General features: G+C 39.8%; 3 protein-coding genes across 3 annotated transcripts in view; 2 read left to right on the plus strand and 1 right to left on the minus strand.

The window, feature by feature from the left end:
• Positions 1-906: 906 nt before the first annotated feature.
• PKNH_0616400 (protein phosphatase inhibitor 3, putative) lies at positions 907-1781 on the plus strand (the record flags this gene model as incomplete). The annotated part of the gene is made up of 4 exons (XM_039113635.1): positions 907-1093; positions 1282-1356; positions 1528-1573; positions 1751-1781. 4 exons carry the CDS (start codon positions 907-909, stop codon positions 1779-1781), a joined length of 339 nt encoding a protein of 112 aa, XP_038969540.1.
• Positions 1782-2575: 794 nt separating this feature from the next.
• Positions 2576-4352, minus strand: PKNH_0616500 (conserved protein, unknown function; the record flags this gene model as incomplete). Its single annotated transcript, XM_002261800.1, has 3 exons — positions 2576-3513; positions 3696-3959; positions 4214-4352. 3 exons carry the CDS (start codon positions 4350-4352, stop codon positions 2576-2578), a joined length of 1341 nt encoding a protein of 446 aa, XP_002261836.1.
• A 3967-nt stretch (positions 4353-8319) lies between these two features.
• The window catches only part of PKNH_0616600 (SICAvar, type I), a gene marked incomplete at both ends in the record, with an annotated part of 20368 nt that continues 9967 nt past the window's right edge, over positions 8320-18720 (plus strand). The window contains 2 exons of the mRNA XM_039113637.1: positions 8320-8430; positions 13764-14592. Of these exons, the coding sequence (XP_038969541.1) occupies positions 8320-8430; positions 13764-14592 (940 nt within the window). The remainder of the gene's footprint in view (positions 8431-13763; positions 14593-18720) is intronic.

Here is an 18720-nt window from a genome sequence, read left to right on the forward strand (position 1 = left end):
TTTTTTTTCTCTTTTTTTCCTTTTTTTTTTTTTTTTTTTTTTTTTTTTATGCGTTTTTACATGAACATGGCATAAAAAGGAAAAATGGCTAACTGAAAATTCCGTCGAAAGGGACGAAAAAGAAGAAAAAAATATATTAACCGCTCAGGTGATTTTGATTTGGGGAGTTTTAAAAGGAAGACTTTTTTGCGGTGGAGGTTTCTTTAATACAGGAACTTTTGCATGTAAAGTGGTATATATACTGTAAAAAGGGGTACTTCTTTTTTTTCTTTTTTCCATATTAATGGGAACACAGAAAAACAGTTTAAGTTAAAATAAAATTTGCGCATCACTCGGGTGGATGTTTTTTGAACAAATCGCAAGAAAAGGATATTTACCCTTTTTTACAAAATTGTAATATGAGGATATTATGAGCATTTACTTTGTTTTACATTTTTTTTTTTTCCTTCTCCCCGTGCTTTTGAACAAGAGAGAAAAATTGACACCTGTGAAAAATGAACGTACAAGTATGTACAACAGGCATGTAAGGGTGTATGAAGTAAGAATGCACAGAGCGTGTCTTTACTGAACTCTTGTTCATGCGAATATATATACTGTACAGCAGTTGAGGCATGCCATTCTGCAAGACGGGAATTTCTTGTGTTTGCTTGCGTGTGTAGGGCGTCCTTACGGGCGAGGGAGAAATTATTATAAGGCTATTTTAATTAATCCTTGCAGTACTCCACCAGCTTGAGTTTCACTTTTCTCGCTTTGGTTGCCACTTTCATGTCTCCCATGCGATGTCAATTTTTATGACATAGCATGATATCTGTCTACATACACAGATTGGGTTTATATATACGCCCCTGAACACGAAGGTTGCACACATGTGCATATATATGTAAGCAGCACCCCTTTTTTTTGACCATGTCTCATATGCATTCGTCCTCAAGTACAACGACCACCACCTACGTGCAAGAAGCGAACGAGAGGAACGAACAGAATGGAAACCAAAACACAATTGTGCGAATTTTAAAGCTGACTCCCCAAAAAATGGTCAGGTGGGATGAAAACACTGTTGATAATGAGAACGCGCAGAAGAAGTCGTCCAAGGGTAAGGCATAGCCCCGCGCAAGTGCGGATTGCATACCCACGTGCACAGATTGGGGGCGGGGATATCCTATCTGCTTAGCCCCTTAACCGCGTAACCGCGTAACCGTGTAACCGCGTAACCGCTTAACCTCTTAACAGCGTTCTAGGGGACCTCATTTTTGACCCCCTCCCAATTTTTTTCCTGTGTAGTCTGCTGCATATATCACAAGCCCAAGGGCTTTGGGGAAAGCTCGGACTCTGAATCGGATTCGTCAGAGGATGAAGGTAAGCACCGGGACGATTGGCAAATAACAAGGGGAATTGTGCAAAGGTGCTCCCTCCTGAGGAGAAAAAGATACAAGCAACCCTAATGGCGACACCCATAGGAAATGCCAATGGGAATGCCAAGGCCGAACCATAAGTTACACCGCCCTCACCTTCCTACCCTTCCTACAGGTGAATGCAAAGGCTGTTCCAAGAAAGATGAACCCAAAGAACAGAAGTAAGGGCTTCTTTGATCCATGCCCACGATGTTTCCGTGATGTTTCTGCTATTTTGTCTATTATACATGTAGAATTGTTCGACATGCCTTCTCCTTGCAAACGGAACGAACTACTGTGGGAGGGCCGTTTCCATCAATCAGTTGAGCATTATGTACGTTCATTCCATTCTCGCATAGCAGGAAAGAAGAAAGCCAAATTAAGAAATAGAAAGAATTACCAAGTAGATGGGGAAGCGTGTGTAAGTGACCCTCAGCTGAACACGTGTGCAAATTGTAGAACGTTTCCCACAGTGGAATGGAAGACACCTTCTTGATGTTAAACATATTTCTAATTGTCGGAGTACGAAATCAATTTTAAATTTTTGTAAATTTTATTTTTAAGTAATATTGTAAAAGTGAAAAAAAAAAGAAAAAAAGAATGCGCAACTTCCATTTTTTGGTACACAAGGAGATCGCCTTTTTTTTTTCTCTCTCTCTCCCAGATTTATAAATTTGTTTCCTAATTTTTTTTTTTTTTTTTTTTTCAATATAAGCAGATGTTGAGATTTTCTCTCGTTGTTTCTATTTTCTTTTATCATTACAACTTAGTGAATTAAAAAATCGCGACTTTTTTTTCCCCCCCCTTTTCCATGTGTGAAGAGTTGTTTATGGTATGCCTAACAGTAAAAAGACATGAGCAGTTGCCTTTGTTGCAATGATTTACGCAATGGCGAAAGTGTCCAAAGCTGAGGTACATACTGTACTGAAAAAAAATTTTCTTTCTTGTTTTAAAAATGGAAGACAAATTCTTTCCATCTGGTGTATTGAGGGAAACGTTTGTCGGGAAGGTTTCTCCATGTCTTCCCCCCCCCGCGCTCCATATACACATATGGAGAAGTATTTTACAAATGGGAGTTCATAACAAATAACCCATCGCACAGGCAGGAGTATACTGTCCCCCCTACGGTTTCAATAATATGCCGCCTGTTGAAAATGAGGCACAGAAGCTAATGCTGTGTATGACTATGCATCCCACTTGAAATGGTCAGCAATGGTTAAGTAAAGTGTTTTATTAATTGTATTATCGCTCTGTGCTTCATTCTTCTGTTTAGTACTATCACGTTTGGAGAACCCCCCCGTAGTCCTCTGTCCCTTGTTTAAGTCTCCCTTTTCCTCTTTATTATTACCTAATGTTTCATAACCATAGTCATAAAACATTTGGATCCAAATTCGATGCGTAATATGGTGTCCGCAGTTAACCAAGTATTCTGTTTTTTTAAAAACACAATTGCCATTGTATTTATCTAACACGTGAAGCATACACTTAAGGTATTCGAGAAGGAGCAGAGTTAAAAATGTACGGGATTTTCTGAAATGGCATATGTGCCACATTAACTCATCATCATTAACTATGAGTCTTTTGTAGTATTCCTGAACAAAATCGACAATCGAAATTTTTTCACTTTTTAAAAAAGTTTCCACTCCTTTTGGTACGTTCGTAAGATCACATGTATATGGTAGTGGATTCTTGTGTGTACAGGATGTAATCATTTTTTCATTCAAGTAATCTAAGCTGATGTATATTTCTGAATCCATGGAGTCTTCTGTAATTACACAGAAGCTTTTGTTTTTCTCGAACTCCTTCGTGACAGGTTCGTAGTTCTTTCTGTCCAGTGGTTTGAGGGTACCCGTTTTGCAGAAAAAATAATTAATTACATTTCTCCAGTAGTGGATATTAGTCTTTATTTCATCATCCTTGAAGGATAAGGTGTGCAGTATTTTCCTAAGGTACAGACTTACCACTTCGTTGTCTATCTTTGAGCACTCCTTCAGTTTCATCAGCGTTTTGTTGTCCAGGAAGTTCAGGAGGTAGCTGATTAGGTTGTGCTTCACGAACAAATTGCTTTGGTTTCTTTGGTACAGGACCTTGTGCAGGGCGCAATTCTCTGGAGGCGGGTTTCCTTCGGGGGGACGCACCGTGGAGGAAATGGTATAAAGGATGAAATTGTAATGAGAAGGAAGTAGTAAATGATATGTCGTGTACTCCCTTATTCGCACTATTCTGCGAGTTGTTCAGGTGTTGTACGAGATTTGCATAAATGTATGGCCTTCTGGGGCACCTTTCTCCGCAAACACTCATTACCTATAACTTCCTTCAAGTACAAGTCTATCTTTTCATCGGCACGCTTGGGGAACTTCCTCTTAACTATTTCCCTGATCGTTTTTAGGGCACTCTCCCGGTCTGTCTTCTCCTCGTCTTGAAACTTCCGATTGGTCCTAAGGTACCGTTTCTTCGGGGCACTCGTGTTTTCGATGTCCCTATCAACCCTGCACTTTCGAACCAAATTAATGTAACTTGATTTGGACTCGATGAAGGAGTACAATTTTTTATAGAAGCTTCCTTCTTCTGCTGGTTGGCAAGTGGAACGGAGGAGGGCAGAGGAAATGTCACATTGATGAGGAAACAGAGGAAGAAGACCTGGCTTAAATGGGAAGACTGAGAAGGTTAATTTTTGTCTGCCCCTTTTTCCTGAGCGATTCCAGACTGCTGGTTCAATCACTGGGAACAGACAACGTCCATCTCACACAAATGTGGGCGTAGTTGGCAACGCCCGTCTGTCATACCGCATTCCATACTTTTGCGGCCTTAAACATACATACTGTTCACTACGGTGGCTTCTGAGTCCGTTTCGTCCTCATCGTCGCACGCATCATCATCGATGCTGTCCGGGATGCCCTTGGGGTACAATTTTTTCGAGCGAGAAATGTCATACAGATTTGACTTCAGCGGGGTATTCATTTTGGTCACCTTTGTGTTAGTCAAGCTAGGTTCGCGAGGAAGGCGGACACAGAGGTGAGCGCTGTTCCGCATGATCCGGTTCATCGGTTGGGACATTTGGCTGTTGGTTCATTTGACGCTTACGCACATTTGCGAGGGCAGCACCCTTCACGCCACCCCACTTGCGAAAAGCGGGAAAATTAAAAATGGAAAAAATGAATTAGGTCACTGGGCGCCCCTAGAAAAAAATATTCACCCGTGTGCGCTGTACATTTGCATCATCACGCAAAGGAGATTTCATTTTTTTCTTTTTCCCACTGATTGCATGATAGAGTGAATGGTACAAATACAACAGTGCCACTTATTTTATTATTATTATTTTTTTTTTTTCCGTTTTCTTTTTTTTTCCTTTTTTTTTTTTTTTTTCCTTTTTTTTTTTTTTTTTTTTTTTTTTTTTTTTTTTTTTTTTTTTTTTTTTCCTTTTTTTTTTTTTTTTTCCTTTTTTTTTTTTTTTTTCCTTTTTTTTTTTTCTTAAAGAAAAAAAAGAAATTAACCTTCCCCTAAATCATGTAAACACGAAGACATAATTGTTGTCCTTACAACCTAAAATTATAACTTCCATTATATAATCCCGTAACCTAAATACGAAATCCTACACATATACACCGTAAAAATATTAAATCTCGCAACCTAAAAATACGAAATCTTACACATATACACCGTAAAATATTATATCCCGCAACCTAAAAATACGAAATCTTACACATATACACCGTAAAATATTATAAATCTCGCAACCTAAAAATACGAAATCTTACACATATACACCTGTAAAATATTATATCCCGCAACCTAAATGCGAAATCCTACACATGTACACCCGTAAAAATATTAAATCGCGCAACCTAAAAGCGAAATCCTACACATGTACACCGCAAAATATTATAAATCCCGCAACCTAAAAATGCGAAATCTTACACATATACACCGAAAAAATATTATAAATCCCGCAACCTAAATGCGAAATCTTACACATATACACCGTAAAATATTAAATCCCGCATCCTAAAAATACGAAATCTTACACATATACACCGTAAAATATTATAAATCTCGCAAACTAAAAATACGAAATCTTACACATATACACCTGTAAAATATTATATCCCGCAACCTAAATGCGAAATGTTACATACAACGTAAAATATTAAATCACGCAACCTAAATGCGAAATCCTACACATACACCGTAAAATCTCAAATTACGCAACCTAAATATGAAATCTCACACATACGCCCTAAACCTGAACCCTAAACCCTAAACCTTGAACCCTGAAACCTGAAACCTGAAAACCCAAAATCCTGAACCCAGAAACCTAAACCCTGAAAACCCAAAAACCTGAACCCCTAAACCCTGAACCCTAAACCCTGAACCCTGAACCCTAAACCCTAAACCCTAAACCCTAAACCCTAAACCCTAAACCCTAAACCCTAAACCCTAAACCCTAAACCCTAAACCCTAAACCCTGAACCTTAAACACTGAACCCTAAGCATAACAACTGAACAGTGAACCCTGAACCCTGAAAAACTGAAACCGGAATACTAAAGGCTGAACACTAAAACTTAAAAAAAGAACTTAAACCCTAAACCTAAAACCTGAAACCTTAAAAATTAAAACCTAAAACTAAAATCTGAAATCCTAAAATCCTACAGCCTGGAACCTTAATCTGACACCCTGGAACCTTAATCCTACACCTTGGAACCTTAATCCTATACCCTGGAACCCTTATTCTAAAATGTGGAAACCTTGAACCCTAATCCCGGATATGACTTCTATATCCTGGAATCCTGAACCCGCAACTTAACACTTTCCTTTTCGTTTCCGTTTTGCTGTGCACCTTTTTCTTTTTTTTCCTTAAAATTTTATTTTATTATTCTGCCTTAAATCTTCTTTCTTTTTTCTTCGTCTGTTTTTCCTTTTTTTTTTTTCAAACCTTTTCTTCATTACGTAAATCCCCTTCTGCTATTTTAAACCATCGTTTGTATTGCTGTTAAACATCCTTTTCTTTTCCTTTTCCTCTTCCTTCATTCCATTTCTTTTTTATTCCTCTTCCTTTTTATTCCCTCTTCCTTTTTATTCCCTTTTCCTTTTCCTTTTCCTTTTCCTTTTCCTTTTCCTTTTCCTTTTCCTTTTCCTTTTCCTTTTCCTTTTCCTTTTCCTTTTCCTTTTCCTTTTCCTTTTCCTTTTCCTTTTCCTTTTCCTTTTCCTTTTCCTTTTCCTTTTCCTTTTCCTTTTCCTTTTCCTTTTCCTTTTCCTTTTCCTTTTCCTTTTCCTTTTCCTTTTCCTTTTCCTTTTTATTCCCTTTCCTTTTTATTCCCTTTCCCTTTTATTCCTTTTCCTTTCTCTCATTCCCTTTACCTTTCTCTCATTCCCTTTACCTTTCTCTCATTCCTTTTACCTTTCTCTCATTCCCTTTACCTTTCTCTCATTCCCTTTACCTTTCTATCATTCCCTTTACCTTTCTCTCATTCCCTTTCCTTTCCTTTTCTTTTTATTTCTTTTCTTTTTATTCCTTAAACCCTTTCATTCCCTTTACTTTTCACTCCATTTCTTTCCTTCCTATTCCTTCTCTTTCTATTCCTTTTCATTCTATTCCTTTGTTTTTTTTTTTCATTTTCTCTTTTTTTTTTCCTATAAACCTCCCCCCCTTTTTTTTTTTCGTTTAGAACTTCCTTCTCTCCTTATTTCTTGAAATATTTATTTTGTTCTTCTCCCTTTATACCCTCTTTTCTTTCATTAAAATTTTGGTTTTCTCTTCTAAACCATCTTCTTTCTTTTTTTCTTCTATAAACCTTCTTTTTTTTTTTCTCCTATAAACATTCTTTCTTTTTTTCTCCTATAAACATTCTTTCTTTTTTTCTCCTATGAACCATCTTCTTTTTTTTCAACTCTAAACCTTCTTTCTTTTTTTCTACTCTAAAGCTTCTTTCTTTTTCCTCCCTGAAAACTACTTTCTTTCCGCCCCTTAAGAAACCTTCTTTTTATCTTCCTCCCTTAACAAACCTTCCTTCTTTTCCCCCTTTAAACCTTCTTTTTCTTCCCTTAAGAAATCTTCTTTTTATCTTCTTCCCTTAACAAACCTTCCTTCTTTTCCCCCTTCTTAAACCTTCTTTCTTCTTTTCCTTTCCCCCTTTAAAATCTTCTTTCTTCTTTTTCCCCTTTGAAAACCTTCTTTCTTCTTCCTCCCTCTAATGAACCTTCTTTTTTTTCCTCCTTTAAGGAACCTTCTTTCTTTTTCTTTTTCCCCCTTAAGAAACCTTCTTGTCCTTTTCCTTCCCCTTTGAAAACCTTCTTTCTTCTTTCCTCCTTTAAGGAACCTTCTTTTTCTTCTCCTTAAGGAGTTAAGTACTAGGCCATATATTGTTGTTCTAAAAAAAACGAGGAAAAAGAACCTTCTTTTTCTTCTTCCCTTTAAATCTTCTTTCTTTCCTCCTTTTAAATCTTCTTCCTCTTTCCCTTAAGAAACCTTCTTTCTCTTCCCTTAAGAAACCTTCTTTCTCTTCCCTTAAGAAACCTTCTTTCTCTTCCCTTAAGAAATCTTCTTTCTCTTCCCTTAAGAAATCTTCTTTTCTTCCTTTAAGGAACCTTCTTTTTCTTCCTTCTTATATTATTGTTTATTGGCAATGAAAAGAAGGAAATGTAGAAGGAACGAATAGAAAAGAAAAGAAGAAAGGGAAGAAGAAAGGAAGGGAAAGTATAAAGGCAGTAGAAGAGAAGGAACGAATAGAAAAGAAGAAAGGAACGGAATAGAACAGAAGAAGAAAACGATTAATTAGAAGGGGAGGATGATAATAAAATAGAAAAGACGACGACAACGGAAAAAAATTGTTTCTTTTTTGAAGAAATTTTTTTTCAGTTCATTTTTTTCATTTTTTATAATATATACAAATTGCAGAAGACGTACAGAAGAAGCAGAAATGCACCAACATGGCAGAACCCAGCGCAGCAACACAGGGTGGCGGTGGGTTGTTGGGGAAATGGATGGAGGAATTATTGAAGAATGGGGGTACGCCTCTGACGAATCCTAAGGACATTACGGTAAGTGGATATAATAAAATAAGGAAGAAGGAGAGGTGAAGAAAAGCGCAAAGGGGAAAGCATGTTACAGAAGGGAAAAAAGCAAGAAGGTCTTAAGGGAAGAAAAAAAAGGAATATTCCAGGGAGGAAGAACAGGAAGCTCCAAGCTTCAGAGTTCAGGGTTTCGGAGTTTCGGGGTTTCAGGGTTTATGGTTTAGGATTTAGGGTGTATTTGTAAGATTTCGTATTTTTAGGTTGCGGGATTTATAATATTTTACAGTGTATATGTGTAAGATTTCGGATTTTTAGGTTGCGGGATTTATAATATTTTACGGTGTATATGTGTAAGATTTCGTATTTAGGTTGCGGGATTTATAATATTTTTACGGTGTATATGTGTAAGATTTCGTATTTAGGTTGCGGGATTTAATATTTTACGGTGTATATGTGTAAGATTTCGTATTTAGTTTTGCGGGATTTAATATTTTACGGTGTACATGTGTAAGATTTTGCATTTAGGTTGCGCGATTTAATAGTTAACGGTGTATATGTGTAAGATTTCGTATTTAGGTTGCGGGATTTATAATATTTTACGGTGCATGCATAAGATTTAATATTTTACAATGTATATGTGTATGATTTCGTATTTAGGTTGCGGGATTTAATATTTTACGGTGTATATGTGTAGGATTTCGTATTTAGGTTGCGGGATTTAATATTTTACGGTGTATATGTGTAGGATTTCGTATTTAGGTTGCGGGATTTATAATATTTTACGGTGCATGCATAAGATTTAATATTTTACAATGTATATGTGTATGATTTCGTATTTAGGTTGCGGGATTTAATATTTTACGGTGTATATGTGTAAGATTTCGTATTTTTAGGTTGCGGGATTTATAATATTTTACAGTGTATATGTGTAAGATTTCGGATTTTTAGGTTGCGAGATTTATAATATTTTACGGTGTATATGTGTAAGATTTCGTATTTTTAGGTTGCGGGATTTAATATTTTACGGTGTATATGTGTAAGATTTCGCATTTTTAGGTTGCGGGATATAATATTTTTACGGTGTATATGTGTAGGATTTCGCATTTAGGTTGCGGGATATAATATTTTACAGGTGTATATGTGTAAGATTTCGTATTTTTAGGTTGCGAGATTTATAATATTTTACAGGTGTATATGTGTAAGATTTCGTATTTTTAGGTTGCGAGATTTATAATATTTTACGGTGTATATGTGTAAGATTTCGTATTTTTAGGTTGCGGGATTTATAATATTTTACAGTGTATATGTGTAAGATTTCGTATTTTTAGGTTGCGGGATTTATAATATTTTACAGTGTATATGTGTAAGATTTCGTATTTAGGTTGCGGGATTTATAATATTTTTACGGTGTATATGTGTAAGATTTCGTATTTAGGTTACGGGATTTATAATATTTTACGGGGTATATGTGTAAGATTTCGTATTTTTAGGTTGCGGGATTTATAATATTTTACAGTGTATATGTGTAAGATTTCGGATTTTTAGGTTGCGGGATTTATAATATTTTACGGTGTATATGTGTAAGATTTCGTATTTAGGTTGCGGGATTTATAATATTTTTACGGTGTCTATGTGTAAGATTTCGTATTTAGGTTGCGGGATTTAATATTTTACGGTGTATATGTGTAAGATTTCGTATTTAGTTTTGCGGGATTTAATATTTTACGGTGTACATGTGTAAGATTTTGCATTTAGGTTGCGCGATTTAATAGTTAACGGTGTATATGTGTAAGATTTCGTATTTAGGTTGCGGGATTTATAATATTTTACGGTGCATGCATAAGATTTAATATTTTACAATGTATATGTGTATGATTTCGTATTTAGGTTGCGGGATTTAATATTTTACGGTGTATATGTGTAGGATTTCGTATTTAGGTTGCGGGATTTAATATTTTACGGTGTATATGTGTAGGATTTCGTATTTAGGTTGCGGGATTTATAATATTTTACGGTGCATGCATAAGATTTAATATTTTACAATGTATATGTGTATGATTTCGTATTTAGGTTGCGGGATTTAATATTTTACGGTGTATATGTGTAAGATTTCGTATTTTTAGGTTGCGGGATTTATAATATTTTACAGTGTATATGTGTAAGATTTCGGATTTTTAGGTTGCGAGATTTATAATATTTTACGGTGTATATGTGTAAGATTTCGTATTTTTAGGTTGCGGGATTTAATATTTTACGGTGTATATGTGTAAGATTTCGCATTTTTAGGTTGCGGGATATAATATTTTTACGGTGTATATGTGTAGGATTTCGCATTTAGGTTGCGGGATATAATATTTTACAGGTGTATATGTGTAAGATTTCGTATTTTTAGGTTGCGAGATTTATAATATTTTACAGGTGTATATGTGTAAGATTTCGTATTTTTAGGTTGCGAGATTTATAATATTTTACGGTGTATATGTGTAAGATTTCGTATTTTTAGGTTGCGGGATTTATAATATTTTACAGTGTATATGTGTAAGATTTCGTATTTTTAGGTTGCGGGATTTATAATATTTTACAGTGTATATGTGTAAGATTTCGTATTTAGGTTGCGGGATTTATAATATTTTTACGGTGTATATGTGTAAGATTTCGTATTTAGGTTACGGGATTTATAATATTTTACGGGGTATATGTGTAAGATTTCGTATTTTTAGGTTGCGGGATTTATAATATTTTACAGTGTATATGTGTAAGATTTCGGATTTTTAGGTTGCGGGATTTATAATATTTTACGGTGTATATGTGTAAGATTTCGTATTTTTAGGTTGCGAGATTTATAATATTTTACGGTGTATATGTGTAAGATTTCGTATTTTTAGGTTGCGGGATTTAATATTTTACGGTGTATATGTGTAAGATTTCGTATTTAGGTTGCGGGATTTATAATATTTTACGGTGCATGCATAAGATTTAATATTTTACAATGTATATGTGTATGATTTCGTATTTAGGTTGCGGGATTTAATATTTTACGGTGTATATGTGTAAGATTTCGTATTTTTAGGTTTCGGGATTTATAATATTTTACAGTGTATATGTGTAAGATTTCGTATTTAGGTTGCGGGATTTATAATATTTTTACGGTGTATATGTGTAAGATTTCGTATTTAGGTTACGGGATTTATAATATTTTACGGGGTATATGTGTAAGATTTCGTATTTTTAGGTTGCGGGATTTATAATATTTTACAGTGTATATGTGTAAGATTTCGGATTTTTAGGTTGCGGGATTTATAATATTTTACGGTGTATATGTGTAAGATTTTGCATTTTAGGGTGTACACTTCAGGGTGTATGCTTTCGGTTCTAGGGTGATAGGTTTTTTCTTTTCTTTTTTTTTTTTTTTTTCGCAAAAATGAAAAGAATAAAAAAAAAAAAAATACAAAGAGGCATACGCATTACCTTACCACATTGGAAAAAAAAGAAAAAATGAAAGAAAAGAGAAAAAAAAAAAAAAAGCGGGGTAGGATCATTACGAGGTGCAGTATGTTACAAGTCAGATTCCGCGTTCAGGAATGAAGGCTTTAGGGTATTAGAATAAAGTTTTTAGGGTGTTGGAATAAGGTTTTAGGGGTATTGGAGTAAGGTTCGGGGGTTAGCTTTAGTTACTTTAGGGGGAGGGAAAGGAAAAACTCCTCGAAGACAGGGACTATATACAAGGACGACCGGATCGTAGTAACCGGATGGTATAAACTGGATGGTATGAACCTGATGGTGGGAACCGGATGGTATGAGCCGGATGGTATGATCCGGATGGTATGGACCGGATGGTACGAACCGGATGGTATGAACCGCATGGTGGGAACTGGATGGTAGTAACCGGATGGTAGTAATCGGATGGTAGTAGTCGGATGGTATGAACCGGATGGTATGAACGGGATGGTATGAACCGAATGGTATGAACCGGATGGTAGGAACTGGATGGTAAGAACCGGATAGTAGGAACCGGATGGTAGGAACTGGATGGTATGAACCGGATGGCAGGTACTGGATGGTGGAGACCGGATGGTGGAGACTGGATGGTATGAACCGGATGGCAGGGAAGCATCCCAGCATCCCTCCCGGGAGGGGGGATAGGTAAAACTCCTCGCACACAACAACTGGATACTGTGCACCAACCGCATGGTGGGAATTGGATGGTTGGAACTGGATGGTGGGAACCGGATGGTATGAACCGGATGGTAGGTACCGGATGGTGGAGACTGGATGGTAGAATCGGATGTTAGTAACCGGATGGTATGAACTGGATGGTATGGACAGGATTGTATAAACCGGATGATATGAACTGGATGGTATGAACCGGATGGTATGAACCGGATGGTATGAACCGGATGGTATGAACCGGATGGTATAGACCGGATGGTGGAGACTGGATGGTGGAGACTGGATGGTGGAGACTGGATGGTGGGAAGTGGATGGTGGGAACCGGATGGTATGAACCGGATACTAAACACTAACCTGATGGTATGAACTGCATGGTAGACAGCGGATGGTATGAACCGGATGGTAGGAACAGGATGGTATGAAGCGGATGGTATGAACCGGATGGTCGGAACCGGATGGTATGAACGGGATTGTATGAACCGGATGGTATGAACCGGATGGTAGTAAGTGGATGGTGGGAATTGGATGGTGGGAACTGGATGGTAGGAACTGGACAGTGGGAACTGGATGGTATGATCCGGATGGCAGTAAGCGGATGGCAGTAAGCGGATGGCAGTGAACGGATGGTGGGAACTGGATGGTGGGAACTGGATGGCAGTGACCGGATCGTGGGAACAGGATGGTAGGAACTGGATGGTAGGAACTGGATGGTATGAACCGGATGGTATGAACCGGATGGTATTAACTGGATGGTGTGAACTGGATGGTATGAACCGGATGGTGGGAACCGGATGGTAGTGACCGGATGGTATGAACCTGATGGTATGAACCGGATAGTATGAACCGGATGATATGAACCGGATGGTATGAACCGGATGGCAGGGGAGCATCCCAGCATCCCTCCCAGGAGGGGTAGGTAAAACTCCTCGCAGACAGTGACCGGATACTACACGAACTGGATGGCAGAGAAACCGGATACTACGCACGAACCGGGTGGCACAGCAACTAGATACTACACACCACAACCCGGGAAGAACCAACCCAACACACAGAGAAAAAAAAATAAAAGGGAAAAAAAAGAAAAGTGAAAATGCTGTGGAAAAGGAGGAATTATTAATACATCTATATATGTGTGTGTGCGGAGTTATAATTTTATATAATATTATTGCATTTCCTTTTCCCTTATGTAGGACAAATTAAAGAGCGATTTAGTGAAAACATGGAATGATTTGAAGAAGTGGGTGACTAGGGGGAAGGACGAGTCGAATGAAATAAAGAACTTCTGTGAGAACATAAAGGAGACGTGGCCACGAAGTAACAAGCTGCTGGGTGGGGCTGTGAAGGAGATGTGTAAGGCTGCTGCTGAAATAAGGTATTTCATGAGTGGTGTAGAGACGAAGGGGGGTAAGTTCAGGAACGAGAAGGATGAGACACCCAAGTATGAAACAGTGGAAGGTCCTGAAGCCTACAGACGTTGTGTCGTCGGCGCGCTTGTTCTGAACGAACTGTATGGTGACCACTGCTATTTGGGGGACGCCATCAAGCACATGTCGCAGAGCGTGGAAAAGAAGTTACAGGAGGAACACAATGACGCTATCGCAAACTTGGAAGCATGTAAGGGAATTACCGCGAAGGACTTAATCGTCGCGAAAGCAGTTCTCGGGGATACAATCAAGGAGTGGGAACAGACAACGAAGGAATCGGGGCGCGCGTCAAAGTGGAGGAACGTGGGTTTTAGGCTCGGGAAGCCATGGATGAGTTTGCCGAGCGCATGTGGGGGAGGAAAGCAGGGAAATGGGAAGGAAACAGAGGAAAAGAATAAGGACACTATCGGAAATTTCCTTAAAGTAGGCAGCGACACTAATAGGGACCAAATAATGAACGAATTAATAAGTGATAAGGAGTCGTTAACAATCGGAGACTTGAAGAGAGCAATAATGTCGTCTATGCAGAATGATGGCACTCCTAACGTAGACACCTTAATGAAAAACGTAGGGAACAGAATCCAGAAAAATGAAGGTAAGTGTTAAAGGAAAAGAAAAAAAATGATTAAAAAAAAAAAAAAAGAAAAAAAAAAAAAAGGATGGGGATGGAAGATAAGGAGGTTGATGGATTCTGTAAGATGAGAAGGGTGTGCAGGTTTTGGAATAAAGGTTTTAGGGGTGTTAGGAGTAAGGTTTTAGTGTATAGGAGTAAGGTTTCAGGGGGTTAGGATTAAGGTTGTACGGTATAGCGGTAAGGGTTCAGGGTATAGGAGTAAAGTTTCAGGGTATAGGAGTGAGGTTTTAGGGTTCAGGAATAAGGTTTCGGGGTTAGCTTTAGCTACTTTAGGGGGGGAAAGGAAAAACTCCTCGCCGACGGGGACCGGATACAATACACTCACCGGATGGTGGGCACCGGATGGCAGGGACGCATCCCAGCATCCCTCCCGGGAGGGGTAGGAAAAAACTCCTCGCAGACAAAGACCGGATGGCAGGGAAAGACAAACTGTATACTACACACACCAACACGAAAGAGGAAAAGAAAAAAAAAAAAAAAAAAAAAAAAAAATATTCAGATTGCGGGTTTAGGAGTAGGGTTCCGGGTTTAGGAGTGGGGTTCCGGGTTTAAGAGTAGGATTCCGGGTTTAGGAGTAGGGTTCCGGGTTTAGGAGTAGGGTTCCGGGTTTAGGAGGAGGGTTCCGGGTTTAGGAGGAAGGTGTCAGGGTGTTAGAACTTACATTCCGGGTTTAGGAGGAAGGTGTCAGGGTGTTAGAAGACAGATTCCGGGTTTAGGAGGAAGGTGTCAGGATGTTAGAACTTAGATTCCGGGTTTAGGACAAAGGTGTCAGGGTGTAAGAACTTAGACTCCGGGTTTAGGAGGAAGGTTGTAGGGGTCTTAGAAGTTAGATTCCGGGTATAGGGGAAAGGTGTTAGGGTATTAGAACTTAGATTGCGGGTGTAGGACAAAGCTGTCAGGTGTTAGGTCTTAGATTCCAGTTTAGGAGTCGGATTCCGGGTTTAGGGGGGAGGGGTTAAGGTGTTGGGACTTAGATTCCGGGTTTAGGAAGAAGGTTGTAAAGGTGTTAGAACTTAGATTTCGGGTTTAGGTTTTAGGGTTTAGGGGGGAGGTGCCAGGGTGTTAGAACATAGATTCCGGGTTTAGGAAGAACGTTTTAGGGGTATAGGAAGAGGGTTCCGGGTATAGGAGTAAGGTGTCGGGGTGTTAGAAGACAGATTCCGGGTTTAGGAGGAAGTTGTCAGGGTTTAAGAACTTAGATTCCGGGTTTAGGAGGAACGTGCCAGGGTGTTACGGCTTAGATTCCTGGTTTAGGACAAAGGTGTCAGGGTGTTAGAAGACAGATTCCGGGTTTAGGAGGAAGTTGTCAGGGTGTTAGGACTTAGATTCCGGGTATAGGAGTAAGGTGTCGGGGTGTTAGAAGACAGATTCCGGGTTTAGAAGGAATGTCTTCGGGGTATATAAATAAGGTTTTAGGGGTGTTAGAATTCACATTCAGGGTTTAGGTGGAAGATTGTAGGGGTGTTAGAAGTCAGATTTCGGGTTTAGGTGGAAGATTTTAGGAGTGTTAGAAGTCAGATTCCGGGTTTAGGTGGATGGTTTTAACGGTGTTAGAATAAGGTTTCAGGGGTCAGCTTTAGTTACTTTAGGGGGGGGATAGGTAAAACTCCTCGCAGACAGGGTCTATATACAACAACGACCGGATGGAATGAACTGGATGGTATGAACCGGATGGTATGAAGAGGACGGTATGAACCGGACGGTATGAACCGGACGGTATGAACCGGATGGCAGGGAAGCATCCCAGCATCCCTCCCGGGGGGGGGGGGGGTAGGAAAAACTCCTCGAAGACAAAGACCTGATACTATACACCAACCGCATGGTAGTAACCGGATGGTAGACACCGGATGGTAGACACCGGATGGTAGACACCGGATGGTAGACACCGGATGGTATGAACCTGATGGTATGAACCGGATGGTATGAACCGGATGGCAGGGACGCATCCCAGCATCCCTCCCGTGAGGGGGATAGGAAAAACTCCTCGCAGACAACAACTGGATACTATACATTAAGCACATGGTAGTAACCGGATGGTACTAATGGGATCGTACTAATCGGATGGTAGGAACCGAATGTTGGGATGTGGGTGGTATAGACCGGATGGTAGGAAGCAGGTGGTAGGAACTGGATGGTAGAAACCGGATGGTAGAAACCGGATGGTAGAAACCGGATGGTAGAAACCGGATGGTAGAAACCGGATGGTAGAAACAGGATAGTAGGAACCGGACGGTATGACCTGGATGGTGGGAACAGGATGGTGGGAACAGGATGGTGGGAACAGGACGGTGTGAACTGGATGGTGGAGACTGGATGGTGGAGCCTGGAGGGTGGAGACTGGATGGTGGGAAGGGGATGGTAGTAAGCGGATGGTAATAACCGGATGGTGGGAAGTGGATGGTATGAACCGGATGGTATGAACCGAATGGTATAGGCCGGATGGTATGAACCCGATGGCAGGGACGCATCCCAGCATCCCTCCCGGGAGGGGGGAAGAGGGAAAACTCCTCGAAGACAAAGACCGGATACTACACACCAGGCGGATGGTAGGTACCGGATGATAGAAACCGGATGGCACACTAACCGTATGGCACGGAAACCGCACACTGCAAACCGCAACCCGATAACCAAAAGAAAAAAGAAAGAATAAAGGAAATCAAGGTTTGAGGGAAATAGAAAAAAAAAGAAAAAAAAAAAATGGTGGGGAAAGGAGGTGTGGTGTTTGGGGGGTGTTAGGACTCTGATTCCTGGTTTAGGGGGAAGGTTTCAGGCTGTCAGAATTCGGATTCCGTGTTTAGGCGAAGGAATCGAGGTGTTAGAACTTAGATTCCACGTTTAGGAGGAAGGTGTCAGGGTGGAAGAATAACGTGGTATGGTTATTAGAATAATGTTATAAGGGTATTGGAGGGAGGTTGTAAGGGTGTTAGGACTTAGATTCCAGGTTTAGGGGGAAGGTCTCATGGTGTTAGGATTTAGATTCCGGGTTTAGGGGGAAGTTGTCAGGGTGTAAGAACTTAGATTCCGGGTTCAGGAAGAAGGGGTCAGGATGTAAGACATTAGATTCCGGGTTTAGGGGGAAGGTGTCAGGGTGTTAGAACATAGATTCCGGGTTTAGGAGGAAGGTGTTAGGGTGTTAGGACGTAGATTCCGGGTTTAGGACAAAGGTGTCAGGGTGTTAGAACTTAGATTCCGGGTTTAGGTGGAAGGTGTCAGGGTGTTAGAACATAGATTCCGGGTTTAGGACAAAGGTGTGAGGGTATTAGGAGTCAGATTCCGGGTTCAGGAGGGAGGTGTCAGGGTGTTAGAACTTAGATTCCCTGTTTAGGAGGAAGTTGTCAGGGTGTTAGAACATAGATTCCGGGTTTAGGACAAAGGTGTGAGGGTATTAGGAGTCAGATTCCGGGTTCAGGAGGGAGGTGTCAGGGTGTTAGAACTTAGATTCCCTGTTTAGGAGGATGGTTATAAGGGTGTAAGAACATAGATTCAGGGTTTAGGGTGGAGGTGTCAGGGTGTAAGAACATAGATTCCGGGTTTAGGGGGAAGGTCTTCAGGGTGTTAGGACTTAGCTTCCGGGTTTAGGACAAAGGTATCAGTGTGTTAGAACCTAGATTCCGGGTTTAGGACAAAGGTGTCAGGGTGTTAGAACTTAGATTCCGGGTTTAGGACAAAGGTGTCGGGGTGTCAAAAATCAGATCCCGGTTTAGGAGTAAGGTGTCAGGGTGTACGAATGTAGATTCCGGTTTTAGGAGGAAGGTGTCAGGGTGTCAGAATTCAGATTCCGGGTTCAGGATGAAGGTTGCAGGGGTGTCAATAGTCAGATTCTGTGTTCAGGAAAAAGGTGTCAGGGTGCTAGGACGTAGATTCCGGTTTTTAGGAGGAAGATTTTAGGGATGTTAGAACTTAAATTCCGGGTTTAGGACAAAGGTGTCAGGGTTTAAGAACTTAGATTCCGGGTTTAGGAGGAACGTGCCAGGGTGTTACGGCTTAGATTCCTGGTTTAGGACAAAGGTGTCAGGGTGTTAGAAGTTAGATTCTGTGTTTAGGAGGAATGTTTTAGGGGTATAGGAAGAGGGTTCCGGGTTTAGGAAG

Source organism: Plasmodium knowlesi (genome assembly GCF_000006355.2).
Source record: "Plasmodium knowlesi strain H genome assembly, chromosome: 6".
NCBI lineage: Eukaryota > Apicomplexa > Aconoidasida > Haemosporida > Plasmodiidae > Plasmodium > Plasmodium knowlesi.